We start from the raw sequence: 23,433 nt of genomic DNA on the forward strand, positions 1-23,433 counted from the left end.
CTGCCCGCATATATAGAATAAATATGCTTCTTGAATAAAATAAAACAAATAGCCCTTTCCTGCATAACAATTAAATAAAAATTACACTGTGCATTTTATACAATGTAGACAGTAACAGGCAGCATTTTCCACTGAGGTTGACAGTTGTGCAAATAACAAAACATTTGTGCAAATCTCAAATAAAACATTCAAGTCAATTTGTCACAAAATAAGCTATATCAAAATCATAATTTTTATTTTATTTTTTTTTAATAATCGATATAAACGATATTGTTTCGTACCATATCACGTTTGAAAATATATCGATATATATTAAAATCTTGATATATCGCCCAGCCCTAATAAATATATATATATATACATATACACATACATACGTGTGTGAGTGTGTATATGTATACATACGTGTGTGTTTTTATATATATATATAATATATATATACATATAATATACATACGCATACGCATACATATGTGTGTGTGTGTGTGTGTGTGTGTGTGTATATGTATGTATGTGTGTATATATATATATATATATATATATATATATATATATATATATATATATATATATATATATATATATATATATATATATATATACACACACACAAACACACAAATTTATTTTTTTCTTTTTTTCTGTGAATTCTGGTATTCATTGTGGCCTAAAATGCGAGTTGTCAGTGTTTGTATTGTGTGTGTATAAATGTGTGGGTGAATGTGTGTTTGTCTGTTTAGGCCAAGAAAAATCAAAGGTGTACACACACATTATTCCAATGCAGCAGCTTTCCAAAGACAGGGTTTGGGAGAAAAGGAATTCCAATCTCACCTTCCTCTTCTTCTCCCTCTATCCTTTAACACATGCAAACGCAATCCTTTTCATGCTCCAACCTGCCTTTTCTCTCTCTCTCAAGTATCCTGCCTGACAGATAAATGCCTTTTTTGTTTCAAATGAAAGAAAATAAAATGTCATGTACTTTCCTAATTTTTTTTTTTTTTTTTTTATTAATTATTTCATTTTTTTTCTTTTTGATACATGGCTTTCTGCATACTATTCTTGTTACAGATTGATTAAAAAAAACTGTTTAGGGGAGCATGAATCATACTTTGTACAGCATATTGGGAGAAAGGAATTGGTTTTTAGGATTTAATTGTGTGACGTAAAGGAGGGATTCTGGACGGAGGAAATTGGACTCTACACCCAGAGTTGTGTTCAAACTTTACTCAAACTTTCTGTCATTACTTTCTCCACAGCTTACTTCTTGGATTTGGTCAAAAAAGCACTTGAAAAATTAAACTTAAGAACCTATTATTGATTTGAAGAAAAAAATAATAATAAATAATAGATTTTAGTATTTTTGAAGCAAATGTGTGCAAAAGTAGATGCACATACTTGGTGTTGATTTTTTTGTTTTGTTCTTTCTTTAGATTGATTTAAGATATGATAGAAACTGTAAAATACACTTTATCAATACTTTTCAACGGCAAGTTCAGCGTGCTTTCCAAAGTGTCAGTATTGGAAGAGAAAAGGCCCGACAGAGATTGTTGGCTGGTTCACGTTCTTGTGGTACACCTGCTCTCAGTGCCATATGACAAACAGGTACTTGAATGTGTTGTTCTTCTGCAGTTGTTTTAATGCAATGATTTGTTTGTGGTGGAGGGATTGGGAAGGGGTGGGAGCTATCATAGTGCATGTTTTGTGATTGAGGGATAAGTGTGTTTTGTATGTGAGATGCACTGGGTGGGTGGGATAAAGTGGGCATGTTCAGTGTGGTGGACCACAATGTTAGAGAGGAACCAAACAAGGTGGTGTACAAATATGGAGTGCTGATAAGGGTTTCCAATAGATACATTGTAAAAGAAATCCCAATCCACCTTTTTTTTTTTTTTTTTTTTGTCTGATTTAATATGGTTCCTAAATTGTTCAATTTGGGAACTCAAGATTACTTAAATCATTTTTGTGACTTTTTAACATTGTGCAAGGTTTTGCCACATTGAACAGTCTCCGGTTTATGTTTATGTTTAAGCTATATAAGACACTGGGATAGGAGAGGATTTAAGGGAGGGAAAGAGGGAGAAACATTTATTTTTCTGAATGTACTTCTTCATTGCTCACACTGATTCCACTGCATGGACTGAATACAAGCAGCACCGCAGCAGCACATTCTCCCTCCGTCAGTCATTTAACAACAAAACAAGCTCTCTTGGCTTCCTTTTATTTTGACAAATAGTTATATATACTTGATCATTTATTTTAAAATGTGGAATATATTGGGACTCAAATAGCAACTTCACACACATGGTTTAATGATGCCTGAATAATTTCACCCTGACTTGTTGCTATGATTTTGAAATGTTGAGAAATTTGCAACTTCATACAAAGCATCTTGTGAACCTGATCAGTTAGGTCAGTGTAACTGAGGAACTCGTACGGATGGCAGGAATTTGGAAATGACTTCAAAACAACACAAAGAGGAAGCACATTTTGTGAGCTTTTTAGGATGGAAATGACTTAAAGATTCCCAGTGCTCTCTGTTGTGTCTTATCACTATGTATGCTCATCTGGAACTCGTAAATTCATGATTGCAAAGGCAAATTCCAGTTTTTTTTTCTTTTGTTATTTTTAATCTCTTCCAAGCGTTTTGGTTTATATGAATGCTTTACTTTAAAGATAGACTGAGATAACTTTGACCTTTCAAGATGACTAAAGAAGGGCAGATTAAAAAAAAATTGTCATCCTTTTTTCCTGTACTAATTTCCCATTATGCTGTTGTGAAGTTTACAGACCATATGGTGAACATAAATAAAAGATGGATTTAAATTTAAACCGAATTGCCAGTTTGAAATGTGTACTTGTCTTTGTACACACACTGCTCAGTACATGCTGCAGAAGTTATCTGGAGACAGATTGTGGCCAGCGTGCTGTGCATACATGAAGCTACACATTGTTGGAATTTTGTAATTTCTCAATCTAAAATTAGCTAAATTATATAGCCGATCTACCCTTAACTTCAGTAATTTGGCAGAGATTCTCTTCTTTTTTTTTTCTGCACAGTAACCATGTTAGAGGTCTGGCTTTTTGTTTTCTAGGAACACTTGTTGCACGCACTTTACACACCATTGATCAGACTGTAGATGCTGATTTGTGCAGTTGTACATCTGTGGCACTTCTGTATGTAAATATCTAATACTTGGGATGTTGTCTTTCATTCAAACTAGGACTTAAAGTAATTTATTCTCAGTGTTGATCTGAAATACCAGGAATACTGCACTTTATACTCAACAGCCACTTTGTTCAGCACACCTCTTGAGTTGCTCTGAAATACAAATATATAATAAAATAATGAAAAGTCAGAAGCTCGATGTATTTATGATTTAGACGTGCGATCTGATGTTACACTTAGGGAAGAGTACTCCCTTAAAGCCTTGGTCATGACTGGAGAGACTCTTGGGAGTGTATTTTTGTTTCAATCTTACTGTTTTGGTTAGGTTATCAGATTATTTAACTCTTATTTTGCTGTTTGTTATGTGGACGTTTTCGTTTTTTTTTTTTTTTTTTTTTTTTTTCCTGTATGGGATGTTTTCCAGTTTCAACTTTTAATTTGCCACCGTGACTGAGGCTTATTGTTAGGTAATCACTGAGATAAGATAAGATGCGGAATAATAGATCGACTTCGCCTATATTTGATTTAAAAGTCGCATTGATGATTTATTCGCCAAAGTACACTGAAAAAAATAAATAAATCTAAGCGCATGTAAATATAACATATTTAAATCTGTGATATTAACAATTAAAAATGAAGTTTGTTGCTTAACATGAATACATCTAGTTATGAACTTAATCTGCATTTGTTAAAAAAAACAAGGCATTGTGCATTTTTTCCTTAACAAGCAGTATTTACGTAATCCCAGGCAATCTTTTCATTTACACACAAACAACAAGCAATGATCTTGTTGTATTTACTTTTCCTTTAACAATTTTAATTGCAGATTGACCAACGTTTAGATCAGGGGTCACCAATCCTGGTCCCTCAACCAGGATTGGATGTTTCCCTGCTTTAACACACCTGATTCTAATTAACCATCGTCATCAGCTTGTCATCCAGGGCTGCACAATTCTGTTAATGACACAGTCACTTGTATCATGGTGCAATGAAGCAGGGAAACCGGCCCTCGAGGACCAGGATTGGTGACCCCTGGTTTAGATGAAACATGCTTTATTTGTTTAAGTAGAACACCACAGTAAAAAATTATCTTGCTTGATCTACTTTTAAAAAATTAAGGCAACTTTTTCGCACAAGTTATGTAGGTCAAAAAAGACTAGTCTTTGTATAAACTACTCAATTTTTAGTAAGTACAAAATTCATTTGCAAGTAAACTCAACTTAATTTTGAACTTAACACAATTAAGTTGACTTTACTTGCACAATGTATTATTTACATACAAAATGAAGTAGTTTGTACAAAGACTAGTCTTTCTTGATCTACATAAAAATCTCAAGCAAAAAGTTGACTTATTTTTTTTAAGTAGATCAAGCACAATATTTGTATCAGTGTAGTATAATTGAACTTTGCACGTAAGTGCGTCTTTTCTTGTGATAGGGATTGTTTTTAAGAATTGTACTGACATAAAACCTTGTACTTTGCATAGTGTAAAAGTTTATTGCTGCATACTTTCACCCTGTAATTAGGAAAGCGCTTGAACTCATGTTTCCCGCAGCAGTCGTGCCAACTCTCAAGATAAGAACCGCTGATCGGTAACCGGACCAGTGATCCAGGTTCAGAGGGATTTGCACATTCCACAGCTGTGTGTGTAGGAGAGTAAAGGCTGATTTATGGTTACGCGTTACACCAACGCAGAGCATACGCCGTAGGTTACGCCGTACCCTACGGCGTAGGCTCTGCTTCGATTTAACGCAGAGCCATAATTCAGGCTTGAGAGTGCAGCTCTCTGCAGACCGTGTCCTGCATTCCCATCAGTCACACTGGACTCCTGGCGTTGACTCCTCGAGCAGCCTTGTGTTTTAAGTTTTGAGGAGGAAAAGAAGTGTTACTAATACTAATCAGAGTATCCATGGAGCTGGAGGAAGGCGCCCACAACCCCGGGTACCGGGATGCGGACGGCTCCTCGCCGGGGCCCCCCGAGCCGGCCCCGGCCCCGGGGGAGACGCGGGGCCCCGCCGCCGCGGACGCGTACACGCAGCTGAAGCCGTACGCCGGGATGCCCAGGGAGGTGCTGCTGCTGCACTCGTCCCGGCTCTGCTACCGGGTCCCCCGGGAGCTGCTGTTCTGGCTGACGGTGATCTGCAGCCTGGCGCTGCTGGCCGTGACCGCGGCCGTGATAGCGCTGTCGCCGCGCTGCCTCAGCTGGTGGCAGAGCTCACCTGTGTACCAGGTGTACCCGCGCTCCTTCAGGGACTCGGACGGGGACGGGGTCGGGGACCTCAAAGGTGGGATGGCTTACACTGCACATGATCAAAACATGTTCAAATACACTGGAAAAAAAAAAAATACATAGGCGCATGTATTCAAATCTGTGATATTAACAATTAAAAATAAAGTTTGTTGCCTTACATGAATAAATCCCAGGCAATCTTTTCATTTACACACAAACAACAAGCAATGATCTTGTTTGTATTTACTTTTCCTTTAACAATTTTAATCTATTGGGCAGATTGATCAACGTTTAGATGAAACATGCTTTATTTGTTTAAGTAGAACACCACAGTAAAACATATCTTGCTTGATTTACTTTCAAAAAATTAAGGCGACTTTTTCGCATGAGATTTTTATTTAGATCAAGAAAGACTAGTCTTTGTATAAACTACTCAATTTTTAGTATGTACAAAATTCATTTGCAAGTAAAGTCAACTTAAATTTTTTTCCTTTTTTCTTTTTTTTCCTTTTTTTCTTTTCTTTTTAAAGTCAACTTAATTTTGATAAAGTACACTTAACACAATTAAGTTGACTGTACTTTCAAATGTATTATTTACATACAAAAAATTAAGTAGTTTATACAAAGACTAGTCTTTCTTGATCTACATAATAATCTCATGCAAAAAGTTAACTTATTTTTTTTAAGTAGATCAAGCGCAATATTTGTATCAGTATACACTTCACATGGTCAAAACATGTTCAAATACCTATTCTTTTTTTCTTTTAGTTTGCATTTACAATTCTATAGGACCTAGTTACTTGGCTAACAGATTAACTTACCTACACATCCACACAGGTTTACTCGGTTGCGCAAACAGTTACATCTCCTGACAGTAAAATATTAACATATGCTGCATTTAAAGTACTTAAAGGCCTCTCAGCTCAAATCTGTTTTGTTATGCCATAAAAAGCTCTTCCTCCACTTTTTCTTACGTTCCATACATTTTGAATTTCCTTTTTTTGTTTTCAATTTGCAGGATGTTTTTACTCAGATTATTGGACTGTTATTATATAACCTACACAATTGCCAGATGGGGTTTTTGATTTTCAAGATCAACGTGCTGATAAAAGTTTAAGGTCTCATTGTTGTTTCATAGCCATATAATGCATATTATGTACATTGTTTACAGATGATTAATAAAACATCTGTAAACCGTATAAGATTAGTCACAACTTTGTGACTATATTAAGATTAATATTTTACTGAGCTGATAACTAAATATTGGTTTTCAGTCATTGTGTCTTCAGAATATGCAAAACTAAAATAAAATGAGCTCAGGGGAATTGATGTGTGTGATGTGTTTGTATCATTTCAAAGAAACTGCTCTGAAAGTTGGTAACATTGCTGGGTCCGTGTATCTCTGCAACCAGTATTTACTCTGGAGTCTGTGACCTGGCAGGAATTATGCAGCAGCTGGATCACTTCCTCTACCTCAACGTCAAGTCTGTGTGGATCGGGCCTTTCTACCGCTCTCCCATGAAGGACTTCGGCTATGATGTGGAGGATTTCCGGGACATAGACCCAGTCTTTGGGACCATGCAGGACTTTGAAGATCTCTTGGCTGAAATGCACAAGAAGGGTGTGTCCTTGTTTGTGGGTACATGTAGTTTGGCCCGGTGGCAGGATGTTCACGTGCTTGTCTTCGTTCCCACCAGGTTTGAAGCTGATCATGGACTTCATTCCCAATCATTCCAGTGACCGTCACCTCTGGTTCAACATGAGTCGGATCAGAAATCCTAACTACGACAAGTACTACGTCTGGGCTGACTGCAATGCGACTACGAAGCCTAATAACTGGGTTCGTAGTTGCAATGATGCACTGCATGACGCAGTCTGTGTGTCAAGCAGTGCAGATGGAATTAAAAATGATATGTAAAAGCTGTTTCTTATTGGCGTCGTGATTAGACATGGTTGTCTCCATTCGTCTCATGAAGGTGAGTGTGTTTGGAAACTCATCGTGGAGCTACGATGAAGCCAGGGGGCAATGCTACCTGCACCAGTTCCTCAAAGAGCAACCAGACCTGAATCTACGGAACCCACATGTCATCCAAGAGATCATTGTAAGATTACTGAAGCTCACTCTGTACCTCAACTACTGACTCATTTCTAAAGTTGTTTTTTCCAGGGACGGAAAGACAATGATTGTCTCGTCTTCCTCACACTGGGTACACCGTGTTCTTTTAATGTTTTCTCTGTAGGATCTTATTAATTTCTGGCTGTCGAAGGGGGTGGATGGGTTCCGGATGGATGCAGTGAAGTACATGCTGGAAGCAACACACCTGAGGGATGAACCTCAGGTGGATCCCAACAAACCACCAGTGAGTGATACTTCTAACGTCACTTGACACCAAAGTCTGATCTCCGGAGAGCAGCCTCAACCTTTTTATGTACATACAACTTGATTTATAGTGGGAAGTTGTCAGCCCTAGCTTGTCATGTTAAAATTAATTGCTCAAAGTTTGCTTTAATCTCTAACGCTGAGTTAGAGATTGTTAACTAAAGTACTAAAGCATTCAGATTTCTTAACTAAAGAACTCAGATGTATACAGTTAAAATGCATGAAAGCATCTCCATCAATTTCAAACAGGTGACATTTTACACCATACAGTTATCACAACTTCTTTATCTGTGGCTTTAATGTGAGGCTCATCTCTGGCCCTTCTGGAGAAAATACTGTTATTGCAATTCAAAGGGTTCGAGACACAAGCTGCTTTAAAATGAGTCAGAAAGACTTTTTGTTCCACAGGGGCTGAGGTTACTTCTCACAGAGGAAAGATTAGTAGAAAAGAGGCATATTTTAGAGGATTAGCAAGTCATTACTGACCACTGCAGGGAAATGCTATAATACTGAGGCTGAACCTACACTTAGACTTCAACTTAAGAGGTACTCTCTGTGATTTTGCACTGCATTTATATTTAGAGACAACATGCTTTTAGGTAATCTTGAAGGTATGTCTAAACAAAACACATCAACATTTACAACCAGAAAGATGTATTAATCCACATTGTATTTTACATTCCTAAATCTTTTTTTTAATTGAGTGTATATCTGTATTATCATGACTGCTTTAGAGATTGTGTGTTGGTTATGAGGCCAAGGTTTGACCACCTTTGTGCTGTTTAGATAATGGTTGGTTGGCAACTATCAGCTTAGCGGTTCCAGTTTAAAAACAAGAAAAGGTTACATGTTGATGATTGTCTGTGAATAGCACGATCAGAGTTCAATCAAGCTGGTTTTATTTAAAGGTTTAGTCTATGAACTGGTTATTATGGTTCTGCGTTCAACTCAGTCACATTGCACTGTACAAATAAACAGTTCACCCTTAAAATCTATACGAAAGAAAGAATATATTAGGTCTTTCTATTGGCTTTACAAATATGGACATTGGTATTAAAGTGCATGGACACACAGAAGGACAGTCACATGTCTCAAACCAATGACCCGTGGGAAGACCAACAGAACTTAGCTGAACCACAGCCGATCCAACAGAAATAAGAAATCTAAACAACTTTTGCTTGTTACTTTTCCATCTTAAATGTATTTCCAATTTTTATGAAAACTAAAAGTTACATCAGTAAAGTTAGATAAACGCTTTCATTTGAATGCTCCAGCACTGGTATGTCTTGATGAATTACCTCAACGTTTGTCATCGCTTTGCTTATCGTCTCTCTATTTCTGGCTTCTGCTGGTTCCCATAAACCGAGCTTGTAAACGGATGGAGTGATACATGTGTCTAAGAAAGGAACAGAGTTTCAAAACAAGCTCCTAGTACGTTGAGAAAAATAACAGTTTCTAATGATGGCCTGGACTCCACCACTCTGTAGCTAAACAAAGGACAAAACCTTACAATAGTTAAGCTACTAATTTGTTTAAACGGGCCAGAAAATGTCATTCTTGCAAAAATATTTCATTCCAGGAGGAAATAGCTACAGAGTGGGACCTCTTCCATGACTATACCACGACTCAGGTGGGCTTGCACGACATTCTGAGGGAGTTTAGAGCCGAGATGGACATTTACAGCCGCGAGCCCGGACAATACAGGTACTGCAGATGTTCGACACCTGTTGAATGTGTTCTTTTCTCTTTTTAAAAGAATATTCATTCATAATCCAATATGTTCTTTGTGATGAAAATGTGAAGCATCATTGACAGAAAGGGTCTTAGACTTTAATTTCACTTGAGAATGATACATTTTAGTTGTTCTCATACAATATGCTGTGCATAAAGCAGGTAAACTCATGCCAACTGCCTTGGGACTTTCCCTCATATATTACAGTCACAAAAGGCTTCAGTCAGGATATACCAGAAATACAAATAATAATAATTAAAAAAAAAAATCAAATTCTTTGGACTGATGACGGACTAATTTCCCAAGAACTTGAAAACGGAGATTCGGCAGCAAGTCCACACCAGGGCTGCTCGACGATGGCATACAATCACAACCAGTTGTTCTGCTAAAGGCTGAAATCCCAATATTAAAATCTGCACCCACTGGCTTTTGAAACATGTTGCATTTGAATTGTATTTAATACTTGTCCCAGTTTATTTTGTTCAGTTATCTGCACACAACCTCCTGCTTCTTCTGCTCTGCAGGTTTATGGTAACCGAATCATATGATTCTGAGGAAGTGGACAAGACCATGTTGTACTACGGTACTCCCCAGGTTAAAGAAGGTGACTTTCCCTTTAACTTTTACCTTCTGGACTTGCCTCGTAACATGAGCGGCTACTGGACTAAACATCTGGTTGAACTCTGGATGTCCAACATGCCCAGAGGAGAGTGGCCCAACTGGGTGGTGAGTCACTTCGGGAATATTTACACCATTAACTTCTCACACTCTTAACACCTACACGGTCTGTCCTCCAAAAACATGTATAACAATTACGCTTCTGTTCCTTCAACATTTTAAACCCCAAAATCAAGTCAGGTTCTCTCAGGATCAGAAGCAGCGAGAGGCACATGTTCCTGGACTTGTGAGACTGATACATGTCCGATTAGCATCTTTCATAACTATGGATTAGACTACACGTCTTTTACCCTTTCCTCCATGTATTCACAAAAGCAGGGAGTTTGTGTATCTGTACTAAGATAAGCACAAAGTGCCCAGACCCAATATTAAAGGTCGAACTCTGACAAAAGTGCACAAAAACAGTGGCACTGAGTCGTCACGTTGGCTTATGTTGGATCCTTTCTTGTTTCACAACTGAAAGTTCTATTTAAGTGCAAAGAATAATATAAAAGTACTGTGTCTATCCAGACTACAGCACCACACAGGAGATAAAAGCTGCATCTTTGTCTGTAGGTGCCCAGAGGAAATTGAGAAGCTACACCACTAGCTTTCCCAGATCACACCAGGATTACTTGCTACATCTTCTACACTGCTAAGATTGTTGCAGCATCATTTACTCCTTTCTGATTGTTTCCAACTTAAACCTTTTCTTTCCCAATAACAGCTCATCCATTTCAGCTTCCAGCCTTCACTGCTAACATGTCTCATACTACATTATTCTCACCGCTGCTATCTTCAGGTTGGGAACCATGATAGACCTAGAATTTCTTCAAGCGCTGGTCCCATGTTTACTCGTGTCATCAACATGCTGCTGCTGACCCTCCCTGGCACACCGACAACCTATTACGGTGAAGAGATCGGCATGGAGAATGTTAACGTAACAGAGAGTCAGATGCAGGACCCTGCTGGCAAATACAATTCGGTCAGTACAGTGTATAACAGAACAATGTTATCTCCATGAAAATAAGATTTCTTGTCAGTTACACTGCAAAAACTCAAAATCTTACCAGGAATATTTGTCTTATTTCTAGTTAAAATGTTTCATTTTTAGTCAAAAAAATCTCATTACACTTAAAACAAGAGTCATTTCCAGAAAAATTACTTATTTGACAATTTTCACCTGTTTCAAGTACATTTTCACTTGAAATAAGATTTATCTCCTCATTACAAGCAAAAAAAATCTTGTTCCACTGGCAGATTTTTCTACTTATTTTAAGTGAGAATCTACTTGAAACAGGTGAAAATTGTTGTTTTTTCCAGTGACGAGTCTTGTTTTAAGTGTAATGAGATTTTTTTTTTACTAAAAATGAGACATTTTAACTAGAAATAAGACAAATATTCCAGGTAAGATTTTGAGTGTTTGCAGTGTAGATGTAGTTTGACGGATCTAATTTCATGCATGTGTACTTTTTATAACTTAACAACATAGTCTGAATGTTTAGGTAAATGAGTCTTGCTCTTTTGCTGCAGAGTAACAGTCGGGACCCAGTGCGGTCCCCAATGCAGTGGAATAGTGGCATTAATGCAGGTTTCAACAATAAAACCAACATCACCTGGTTACCTGTTCACCCTGATTATGAAACCGTCAATGTGGAGGTACAAATATCGTAAAATTTAACATTGGAAAGAAGATTTAAATAGAGACGGCTCAGTTTGTGTTGATCATGACTGCTAATCGTGTTTCTTTCTCAAATCCACCCTCTATAGGTCCAGATGAACGATGAAGGTTCTGTAATGTCCCAGTACCGGGCCCTGAACATCCTGCGCCAGTCGGAGCTCCCCTTTCAGCGTGGGTGGTTCTGCTACGTCCACACTGATGCCAGTGTTTTCTCTTTCCTCAGAGAGCTTGATGGGTACAGAACCGCGTACCTCATGGTGCTAAACTTTGCTAAAGAATCTGCAATCACAGATCTGTCCTCCGTTCACGAGTTACCCGACCAGTTGTGGGTGCAGATAAGCACAAACCCAGCCAATGATGGAAAGGTCTTTCAGAAGTCTCGCATAGAGACGGGTGCCGGCGAGGGTTTGGTGATTCAGTACACGACCCATAGTCGCTTTCATCCCAACCATCCTTCAGAGTGCTACGTCTCTGAGAAGGCCTGCTATTTGGAGACCATTGATATACTATATACATGCTAACAAAACTGCAGTGAGTCATTACAAATTCAAAAACAAAAGCCTGTAGAGTCTCTTCTATAAAGACTTCAGTCACACAATAAAGCAGACAATAACAGAGGAACTTGCTACTTGTGTCATTTTTACTTTCACAGGTATGGTTTTAGATTTCAGCATCACTGTGTCATCTTAGAAATTTGAGCTACAATGGTAGCATTGTTACCGCCTCCCTGCAGCCTTGTTGTTATCTCCTCCGCTTGCGTGGGGCTCGTGGAGGGTCAAGGCCCAGCTCGGTGTATAGAAATGCAAGTCTGAGGGCTTCCTGTGCCAGAGATAAAATACAAAGTGTCTTCTAAATGTAAGGTGTACAGTAAATTCAAAATGCAACACATCACATTTACATTTATCCAAGTCAGGTCAAAGTTTATTTATATAGCACATTTAAAACAACAAAAGTTGGCCAAAGTGCTGTGCAATATCCATAAAGACACAAAGCTAAGAAGGATCAAACCTAATGCAATAAAAGACTCATAATAATTCAAATAAGAAATAAAAATAAAATAAAAACACATACACTCAGTCAGAACTAAAAGCTAAAGAATAAAAGTGTATTCGAGATGGTTTTAAAAAGATCGAGGCTGTTAGCAGCTCTGATGTCGCTCTATCGCCTCTGTTTTTCAGTCTGGATCTGGGAACCTCCAGCAGTAGAACTCACTGCTGTAGCTGGAGTGTGAGGTTTCAGAAGTTCACATAGATACGGTGTCGTGTGTCTCTGAAGCACTTAAAAACAAACGATAAAATCTAAAAAGGACCCTAAAACATACAGGAAGTCGGTGCACACAGGCCAGCACAGGAGTGATGTGATCGGGCCTTTAGTTTTTTTCTTGCAGAAGGCGAGCTGCTGCATTCTGAACAGCCTGTAGACGGCGTACCACTGTGTAACACTATGTAACACTAATGGACTACATTTGTCAGGTGATGGAGTAGCTCTGCCTGATGTTTACTGTAGAAAACATTTGGGCTTGATGATATTAAGTCGACATGAACATGATGCAAAGTGAAAAGAACAATTTCCATTCACCTGATTTCTGCTGTTTGAAAACCACATTGCATATCAATGTGTGTGTGAGATCCTGGTAAAACTCTTTAAAAACAATCTGAGCAGCATCACTGTGTCTTCTCAGTGGAATTATGTGCATATTTGCTAGATCTAAAAAGAAATACCTAAAAAAAAAACCTGGTAAACAAATACTGATCTGCTTTTTATGAACCTGTTTATCTCAGGAGAATTTCTTACCTCTTCAAGCATCTGTTCAAAGTCTTCTGGTCCAAGATGATTTTCTCCAGGTTGGATGTTCAGAACTATGTTTGGTGCAGGTTTATGGTCTAAAAGAAAGAGGGAGACAAAATGAAGACATTTATCTCTTCTTATTGTGTTCCTCCTCTCTTTGTCCACTTGACCAAAATCATCTCTCCTCTTATTCTTTCATTCTTTCTTCCATCTGATATTGCCCCTCCCCATTTCAACCCACTCTATATTATCCCCCTCCCTTGTCTCTGTGGTATGGACTGTTTCACAAGTGCGGTCTTGACCTTGACAGCTCCCAGTCTGTGGAGTCCTAATCTCTTGCTCTGATACACTATCTCTTCACCATGCTAATGGGCCTGCCCCCACCCGCCTGGATGTGTCTATGCCATCAGCACTTTATCAAAGACTCTGGAGAACAGAGAGACAGATCAGGGAGACATTTACACATATACACAGACATTGAAGCTGCCCAGCGTGTGTGCATGAACAACTGAAGTGTGAGGCGGTGAAGGAGAGAGATAATGTGCGCATTTGAAACGGGAAGAGAGGCGGCAGAAACGAGAGAGAGGGTGTAAATAAGCCGGACCATCAATGTGGTGTAGGAAGATTATAAGTGAGAGGGAGAAAAAGCCTGTCGGGGGAAATGAGAGCAATTAGCTGACAAAAAAAAAGCACACCGTCTTCACCATAAGGTGACCTATGCTATACTTTGAAAGCACACACTGCTGCCTCTCCTGACATGCACATTGACACTACTATTGGGAGATGACCCTGAGCTATTAAAACCTCTGGTGATGTGGAAAATCATATCTAAAAGCAAGTATAAAACCCATGTTCACAATCCCATCTGGATTGCACCCAAACACAAACAAATACAGCCATAAGGCCGGACCTTCTCCGCAGTTGCTACTGTATTTACTTGCGTACTTAACAGCAAGACATGCTCAGTTCTCACTGCTGGAAACATTGGGGAGTGGTGTCACTTGAGTGTTTGCTACTGTCTTCACAAATGCACCCTGGTTTTTGATGTTTGCATCCTCACATGCTCTGGGTTCCCCGGATCACTCATAAAATTTTCAATGCTGCAGTTGACATGTAACAAAACCACTTTACAATACACTGGTAAAAAAATAAATAAAAAAAACTACAGTAGAAACTGAGTTCTGCAAATGTGCTTGATTAACTGGTCATCAACACATGTGAGCAGATCTATAATACCAGTAGTTCTGGCAGCAGGTGCTTTCAGGTTTATGTTCACATAATGCCAAGGAGGAAAAACATCAGCAATAATTTTAGGTGAGCAAAAAAAGTGAAAAAAAATGATGAACAAAAAAAGGGACATCATCATTCCAGAGTGAGAAAGATTATTCAGTGGATAAAATTCAAGACAGCTGCCAATATTTCCAGATCCGGATGTGCCAGTAAGTTCGTTCCAAGGTCAGAACAGACAATCCTCTGAGAAATGGCATAAATAAAATAATATCAGATATATATAAATAAAAGAGCTGCATCTCAGATACCACAGTTCGAGGTATAGAATTGTACAACCATAAACACACTGCACATTTGTGGCTTGTTTGGAAAGATTTCCAGGAGAGTCTCTTCTCTCTAAAAACAGTAAGGCTCTTTGCACAGCTTATAGGGTTAGCAAGGCTGCATCTAACCAAACAAAAGAATAAATCTCTGAAACAATATTCTTTGGAGATAAGACCAAATTGGAGATGTTTGGCCCTATTCTACAAGCCAAAAGCAGAAACAGGATCTGAGCATATTTTGCAGTAACATTCCCGAGTACCTGAACATGGCTTCCTCTCCTGAAGCAAACCATAAACTCTTCTGTCCAACAGTGTCAAAATAACATCCAACGACTCACAGTATTGCATTTTGAGAAGATGATCAATGTTTCTTCACTTGTAAGTGGCTTTGTTTTGTTTATAAAGTGAATGCATCTACAGTCAACAAATGTCCAGGTGTAGATGTGGCAGTACCTGATATTGGTCTAACACTTGAGTACGTATGGATGGCTGTCTTCAGACGTTCAGTGTATTTAAGGACGCCTGCCAGAGGAACCCTGGGATCATCACTGTAGGCTGTCAGCAGGATCGATGGGTAGTGCTGTTTCACACAAATGCAAACAAAATAATAGACTATTTCATTACGATGCTTATTAGAAGTGAATTAAACCTAATCAAATATTTATTTTCTACAATGTCCTTAAATCATCAGTGAGACATGGGACTAGGGCTGTTCGATTAATCGATTTTAAATCGTAATCGCGATTATGTAATTAGAACGATGTTAAAATGTGAAAATCGTAAAATCGATTTTTCAAATTTTTTTTTTTTTTTTTTTTTTTTTTACCATGTCTGCACACATATTTATGATTGATACCATATTAATGATTGCTGGAAATACCTCTCAATACCTGCGACAAGTGCCCCATCGGAGAGGCTCTTTAGTGTAGGAGGGGGCGTTGTAACACGCCACCGGGCATCCCTCAAGCCAGATGCGGTAGACCGGCTCGTGTTCCTTGCAAAAAACTTGCAAATGTGAATAGCAAATGTAATGACTGACATTACACACCTCTACCTCCTTCATGGGTTGCATTATTATTTAGCATGCAAAGACCCAGTTTAGTTTAATTAGAAAATGTCTTGTTTTATTTAATTGGAAATATAACTTACCGTACTGTATATTTGCAAGTGCTGATTTGCTGATTTTTTTTTATAAAGATAAACTTTATATTTTATTATATTTTTTAAAACTTTTTTTCAACTTATTTTACAGAGTTTTGCACTTTATTCATTCATTTTTGGTTTAATAAGAGCAAAGTTTGCACTTAAAGCCCAATGGGGCAAATGTTCAATAAAAAAACAGCATATTTGAAATCATTTCTTTGCCTTTTGTCAATTCACAAAATAATCGTAATCGTAATCGAAAATCGAATTTTGAGAGAAAAAAATCGAGATTTTATTTTTGGGCAAAATCGAACAGCCCTACATGGGACTAAACTGTTGTTTCACCAGTAATTAACAAAGTGCTTTGATCTATAATATGAGTCTTAATGATTTGAATTGGGTTTAAAAAGACACTGTGGCTACATGTTTGGATTTACTTTGTTAACTTTCTATTCCAAACCTTTGGAGTAATGTTGTGAAGGGGGCAGTAGGAACTGATGATGTCTCTGTGCTCCGGGTTTCCCACCGGGTCTCCCCATTCATCTCTGTCCTCTAAAGTTAGAGGCTGGCTGTGATCCTCCATCGTTCCCAACACATCCAGAAAAGGAGCCTGAATGAAGAAAAAGTGTTAGTCGTCTCACAATTAAGACCTGAGGTGCAATTAATACAGCGACCCAGTTTATCATTCAGCACCTGCTGGGTTTACTAATCTGCCTTTCAACATCTTACCTGCAGTGTGACAGCCTGCATCATGTTTGGGTGTCCATTGCACAGTGCTCCAACTGGCACAGCTCCAGCACTGCAGGCTGTAAGGGCGGTGAGTGAAGGAGAAGAGATTCCCAAGGAAAAAAGATGATGGAGACACGCTTGGAGGTCGTCCACTCCCCTTTGCTTCCCTTCCACGCGGCCTTGTCTCTGCCAAGAGAGGCCGCGCTCCCCTCCACCTCTAAAGGGTAAAAAAGTAAAGGCCACATTCACTTCATTTCATAGAAAAGAAATCCTTATAATTCCACTCTTAATGTCAATTTCCCAGCATTTTTAGTTTCCTGCAGCAACTAGGAGGTGACCACAGTATACATCCTCTTGCACAGATTTAAATCACAGCTCCCAGCCTTTTTTTTTTCCTCAGGGTCTGGTGATATGAGGAGATGCAGCAGTGGACTGGTTCTTCACTGTTTGGTGTATAATAGCCCTTAATTGTCAGTCAGGTGGCATGTTACCTGATGTGACAGTAGGCCAGCGCCCAGCCCTGCTCCAACATCAGTCTTTTCTCTGGGCGGAACTCCATGTTGAGATCTCTGCCGTAAGCTCCGTATACATGGACCAGCAAAGGAGCTTGTCTCAGACCCTCTACAGGAACCACATGAAAGAGGGTCACTGGCACCAACGTACCATCCTACAGGGGATAGAAACGGAGTACAGGGATAAGATTACTTTAAAGGGGACCCACTGTATTATGAAAAACAAGTTTTTCTTGCTTTAACATATATAAAGTGGTCTCCCCTCAGCCTGCCAACTCAGAGAAGGAGGAAAGCAACCAAATTCTGCAGTGTCTGTACAGCCGCCCGGATGAGCCATCCAGTGTGATGTGGCTTCTACGAGCCGTTCAGATTCTGCTCCCTTTCGTTACGTAACTAAAATGTGATTTACATAGGTTGGACTCCGATGTGTGAAACCACGCCCACAACTAACTCCGCCGGCCGGAGCTTACGCCATTTTTTCGTAGCGGTGTATCGCGTCATTCAGGCAGCCAATCAGCACAGTGCCTCATTATCATAGCCCCGCCCACTCAGAATCCCGCATAGATAATGAGGTTAGAGAATGGGAAGATAAAGACATGGCTCAGAGGCTGAATTTCTAATTTATTTAGCAAAAACAATCAAAAACTTGTTTTTAAGACATTCAAGGCCTGTTTAAAATAGGTATTAGGTGCCATAATAGGTCCCCTTTAAAGTTTAAAACAAGTCTAATAAATTAATTATGTGCATGACTCATTTGTCTTGCTGTGTATGGTGTACAGTAGATCTATAATGGTGGTGCTGTAAAGCTTCATCAGTGGATACTTGAGTCTTGCACCATATTACTTATCTCCCATCTGAACACGTTTCAGTGCAGATGAACAGGTCATATAGATCAAGTGCTCTTACTTGGCTGCAGGCTTCAAAGCGTGTGGTGATATACTCGGCTTCCTTCTCTGCAGTGGACCCGTTTCCAAATTCTGATAAAAGGAGTCCATTCTCAGGATACAGACAGTAGGGCATCGGCTCATGAACTGGTGATGAAATCAGGAACTTTAACCCATTTTGTTGGTCTGCCAAACCTGAACTTTTGGTTTCTATGGCACAAGCCCAGACAGGAAGCTTGGGCATGAGGGGAAAAGAACAGTAAAGAGCATAAAGAAAAGTAAGATATGAGATCAAAATATAAGGCAACAGGACTAAGAGCAAGCAAGCTCAAACGGAGTTTTCCTACCACGCTAGGGCTGGGCGATATGGACCAAAAGTCATATCTCGATATTTTCTAGCTAAATGGCGATACTCGATATATATCGATATTTTTTCTGTGCCATAATTGGGGTTTCCCCCAAAGCATTATAGCATAGCATCTCTGTTAGCTTCATTTTTTTCTGAGGCAAACCCTTAAAAAAACTGTCAGTTTTAATACAAAGCCTCGTGCCAAATGTCACACAGGTACCTTTATTAACAGAGGTCTGCACAATATCAAAATGTATAAAACAAATTAAATAAAAATAAACTGCCTGCATATATAGAATAAAAATGCTTCTTGAATAAAATAAAACAAATATCCCTTTCCTGCATAACAATTAAATTAAAATACACTGTGCAATTAATACAATGTAGACAGTAACAGGCAGAATTTTCCACTGAGGTTGACAGTTGTGCAACATTTGTGCAAATCTCAAATAAAACCATTCAAGTCAATTTGTCACAAAATAAGCTATATCAAAATCATATTTTTTTTTTTTTTTTTTTTAAATCGATATAAACGATATTGTTTCGTACCATATCACGTTTGAAAATATATCGATATATATTAAAATCTCGATATATCGCCCAGCCCTATACCACGCCCATACTGACCTCCACGGTGTAGGTTTCCCTGGGATGGGTCAGAGGAACCACAGTCAGACTGAGTTCATTAGCTGGTGTTCTCACAACCAGCACACAGTGATCTCCAACTACATCCATGTCTTTGATAGCCATGCCAGGACCAGGCCTGAACAACGACACCCAAGAGGCCATGGATGGTTCTGAGATCGGGGTCCGCAACACCTAGTAAGAAAGAAGAAGAATCACAATTTGCTTGAAAAAGTGACACATGTGAAATCAGAATACAAACTAGCTCTTTCAATGTTTAATTTATACCAAATGTTAAGAGTTAAGAAAAAAAACTTTCTTTACATTTGTCAAAAACTGAACTATAATGTTGATTCCCTTTGAAATACCACACTGTGTTTAATGTAAGGACAAACTTTTGCCACTTAAAACTGTATGTTTGGAAAATTAAAAAATGCCAAAGTACAGAGGCCTTTAAATATAGTTTTAATGTATGACATATTGTTGTGTGAGAACATTCTGAGCCAAACATGAGTCAGCAACAAAAGAAAAAAAGTCTTATGACTTTTCCTGTATTGTACGTACACGTCTGCCAAGCCTCAACCAGAGCATACATGAGATGATGGACACTTTCAAAATACATAATGTTTCTGCATTTTTCAAAACAATGTTTGTGATAATGTGCAATTATAGTTGTGAGCAGTGTCTTTGTGTACCTATTCATCCTGTTAATGGTGTAGAAAACTTTACCTGATATTCTTGTCCTGGCCCGGTATTAGCCAGGATAACAAGCCATCCTCTCCAGTGCTCCACATAGTACAGAAGCTCCGGCTTCCGAGGCTGAACAACAAAAGGCTCGAAATGGGATGTTTGCACATTGCTTAGCAGCACCTCTGAGCCGGTCCTGCTGCTGCAGTTGATGGTCAGGACACGTCTGTCTCTGGACAGGGCAACCTCCACAAACATGCTGGAGAAACGTGGCAGTTTCGTTGAGAGACGGTTTACTGGTCAAGACAATTACACGCCATCATTTTTACCTACTCAGGCTGAGCTTCCTCATACACAGGAGTCAACCTGTTTCCACTGGACGTCAGGTCCAGACGAAACACTTCCCTGGAACGTAGACCTTCTAGAGTTGTGTAAAACAGGACTTCATCTGTGGCCCATTCTTCATCATGAGTACAAGCATAAACACTATTACACTTTTATTTCACATAAACCTCTGTTACTTGTAGCACCATTGCAATACATGTGTGTTTACATGTGAAAATGATTTAAAAACCTTACCGAAGCTTAAGACCTTCTCCAGGGTGATTACGACATGTTGGGAATCCAGATGAGGAAAATGTTCCTCTCCAAGTCTCACAACCACACATCTTCTTGATCAAAACAAATGATTAATTTAGTCCTTCACTAAATTAAACAGTCAAATTCTTATAAACACATGCGGCAAAATAAAAAGCATTCATTTTGTACTTGTTTATGTTAACTTACCTCAGTTCTTCTCTATGACTGTGACTACATTTCAATGTTGCAGCGAGGTATTTTTCTCGCGGAGACAGACGTAGTCTCTGGACTGTCCACTGAAACATCTGTATCCTCTCTTTACTGTCTTTACTTTGCTTTGTCTTATGGTGCTCTCTTGATACTTGCTCTAAATCTAGCACCAGCTCTGGTTTCTGTTCATCTACAAATTGGAAGAATTAAGATAAATTAGTCTTTCAAACAAGCTGAAGAGTCTGTTAGCCTCTTATTTAATCGTGTTCAAGAAAATTAAAACAAAATTAGACATCGGAAGAGGTTTATATAGCCTACTGCTGAAAATGAATTCAAGTAAAAGTCTGATCCTCCTGATATAACAAGTAAGTTAAGAACTGAGTAACTATTTTGGTTTCCAGTGACTGCTGATATGTTGATGCTGACCGACAACCATCAGCAATGATGTCCTTTGAAACATTTAAAAGGTCTGAAATAGATCTAGATTTTAGACCTTAATGTTGGCAGTCTATGATGACGTTGTTGATTTGTGGTGCTTCTCTCCATATTTCACATATATTCTTATTATATGTGTTATGTAACTCTTGTGCTCTTGACTGCTGCCAGTCTTGCCCAGGGCACTCTTGAAAAAGAGATCTTAAATATCAACAGTTTCTTTCCCTGGTTAAATAAAGGTTAATAAGTAAATAAATAATAATGATAATAATATGGCATGCTGTTTTCAACAAATCTTAAAATGTACATCAGTGAATATTTAAAAAAAAAAACTTTTCTCATGTCTATTTCTATAGCTGAGTCATGCATTTTATTTGATTGATAAAATTAAAAGATATATTACAGTTGTGTTTTCTGCTTACTTCCTCTTTTGTCTATTCTGTAGATCCCATCATCTTCAATGAAGTACATGTGGTGATGTCCACAGACCTGTGACAAATTAAATGAAAAGTATAGTAAAAATAATGTTGACTACCTAAAACTTTTTTATAGACTGTTCCGGGCCATTAACATTTTATAAAATTCACTTTCTATTTTTAACAGGTAAACAAGGGACACTGAAGAAAATGTTTGATATTAAAATGCTTCTTACAATATAATATAATGTTGTGGAAATTCACAAATAAAGAAATGAGAAAAGACAGCAGGCCTTACCATTGAGGGATTATATATATTGGAGAACCTGCGATATGTTGCCTTTAGTTTCTTGATAAAATACTTCTGCAAATCCTTATATCTCTCAGTACCAGAACCAAAATGATTGGCTGATGAAACAGAAGTTTCCTGAAATAAAAACATTTTTAGAATATTGTGTGAAGAACTGATAGGACTGTAAACGTATAGTAACATACACTGTTCTACCTGTGCCTCATTCCCTGCTCATGGGGACTAAACAGTGAACCAATAGATGCAAAATTAATTAGAAACGGATGTGTAGCTTAGCTCTTATCTTTATTTGAGCAAAGCTGTAAAAAAAAAAAAAAAAGTTCAAATTTTGTAACAACCTTTTTCAAATGCTTGGAGGTCGGCAATATTGTGTGTCTACATCTTCGGTTGGTTAAATAAATAAACGAATGGATAAAAAAAAGGCAACAAAAATACAGAGGTATATGTTAAGTCTACTTTTGTTGCATGTAATAAGAATGCCAAATGTATTTTTCTAAGTTTAATTCAACTAGTCTCACTAACATAAATGCTTTCAGTTGACATTACGAGTCTTGAGTCAATTTTCTTAAAGTTAGAACAATTTGAATGTAAATATTTAAAAAGGGCAGAAACAATGAACTGGTATTTATACAGGCCACATCCACAAGGGGGTCAGTTTCAGCCCCAGGATCTGGAGGGTAAAGGCTGATTTATGGTTCCGCGTTACACCAACGCAGACCCTACGCAGTAGGTTCCGCGGCGACGCGTAACGTACGGCAAGGGTCTGCGTCGATTTAACGCAGAACCATAATTCAGGCTTAACTTGATACAAGAACAGTTGTTGCGAGGAGAACCTGCTTTCAATAATGAACCACCTTAGCATCCAGACACCAAAACTGTAAGTAACTTTAACAGGAGAACACACATGTTATCTTCAACACTAAATAGGGGAACACGGACATTAACGCTCCTTACAATTAATAATGTAAAAGAAAAACACCAAAACGTAACGCTCCCTGAGCATCCTTACCGATGTGCAAAAACGCAGAACTGAAAGGGACAACCATGTTTGCCGTTTGCAAACTGCGAGCTCCCAGAAATGTGTACGGAAAACCCCTAGACGAGCCGACGAACTCATCAGAAAGGACAAAACAGCCATTACAAAAATGTATGGGTTAAACTTGAGCTACATGGTTAAAAACTCCCACATAATCACACTAATAGCAATATTTACGGGGTGTCAGTAAGCTAACTGTTTTTCCAGGTAGTGGCAGCCATATTAACGACATTAAACGCCTCTCATTTTAACTTCTAACATGTTTTGTTTCTATGTAAATTAACAATAAAACATTTGAAAGGTTTTCAACACCCCCTGTCAGACACGTGTCT

The 23,433-nt window shown here is 38.4% G+C and overlaps 2 protein-coding genes across 3 annotated transcripts; one reads left to right on the top strand and one right to left on the bottom strand.

Moving 5' to 3' along the window:
* The first annotated feature begins 4,932 nt into the window (after positions 1 to 4,932).
* slc3a1 (solute carrier family 3 member 1) lies at positions 4,933 to 12,403 on the top strand. Its single transcript, XM_061744938.1, has 10 exons — positions 4,933 to 5,451; positions 6,838 to 7,017; positions 7,094 to 7,236; positions 7,373 to 7,498; positions 7,637 to 7,756; positions 9,356 to 9,480; positions 10,033 to 10,234; positions 10,968 to 11,150; positions 11,699 to 11,824; positions 11,936 to 12,403. Exons 1-10 carry the CDS (start codon positions 5,076 to 5,078, stop codon positions 12,365 to 12,367), a joined length of 2,013 nt encoding a protein of 670 aa, XP_061600922.1. The 5' UTR covers positions 4,933 to 5,075; the 3' UTR covers positions 12,368 to 12,403.
* An 11-nt stretch (positions 12,404 to 12,414) lies between these two features.
* Positions 12,415 to 23,428, bottom strand: prepl (prolyl endopeptidase like). Of its 2 annotated transcripts, none has more exons than XM_061744937.1 (15): positions 23,075 to 23,428; positions 22,054 to 22,182; positions 21,762 to 21,828; positions 20,902 to 21,094; positions 20,695 to 20,783; positions 20,449 to 20,575; positions 20,158 to 20,374; positions 19,432 to 19,623; positions 18,478 to 18,690; positions 17,551 to 17,726; positions 17,060 to 17,276; positions 16,791 to 16,940; positions 15,641 to 15,767; positions 13,641 to 13,729; positions 12,415 to 12,665 (listed from the first exon to the last, which is right to left on the bottom strand). In XM_061744937.1, the coding sequence occupies exons 1-15, from the start codon at positions 23,201 to 23,203 to the stop codon at positions 12,588 to 12,590; spliced, it is 2,193 nt and encodes a 730-aa protein (XP_061600921.1). In that variant the 5' UTR covers positions 23,204 to 23,428; the 3' UTR covers positions 12,415 to 12,587. The 2 variants fall into 2 exon arrangements, with proteins under 2 accessions (XP_061600921.1, XP_061600920.1); XM_061744936.1 differs by having other exon boundaries at positions 20,695 to 20,786.
* Positions 23,429 to 23,433: the final 5 nt, after the last annotated feature.

The sequence above is a fragment of the Cololabis saira genome, chromosome 17, assembly GCF_033807715.1.
Source record: "Cololabis saira isolate AMF1-May2022 chromosome 17, fColSai1.1, whole genome shotgun sequence".
NCBI lineage: Eukaryota > Metazoa > Chordata > Actinopteri > Beloniformes > Belonidae > Cololabis > Cololabis saira.

Bases quoted from the DNA above. Each gene is read 5' to 3' on its own strand.
- slc3a1 (XM_061744938.1), top strand. From the start codon at position 5,076: ATGGAGCTGGAGGAAGGCGCCCACAACCCCGGGTACCGGGATGCGGAC. The intron at 10,235-10,967 runs GTGAGTCACTTC...TGCTATCTTCAG, and splicing joins GAGAGTGGCCCAACTGGGTG to GTTGGGAACCATGATAGACC. The intron at 11,825-11,935 runs GTACAAATATCG...CACCCTCTATAG, and splicing joins ATGAAACCGTCAATGTGGAG to GTCCAGATGAACGATGAAGG.
- prepl (XM_061744936.1), bottom strand. From the start codon at position 23,203: ATGGCTGTTTTGTCCTTTCTGATGAGTTCGTCGGCTCGTCTAGGGGTT. The intron at 21,095-21,761 runs GTAAGCAGAAAA...TCCAATTTGTAG, and splicing joins CAGAATAGACAAAAGAGGAA to ATGAACAGAAACCAGAGCTG. The intron at 17,727-18,477 runs GTAAGAGCACTT...TATCCCCTGTAG, and splicing joins GCTTTGAAGCCTGCAGCCAA to GATGGTACGTTGGTGCCAGT.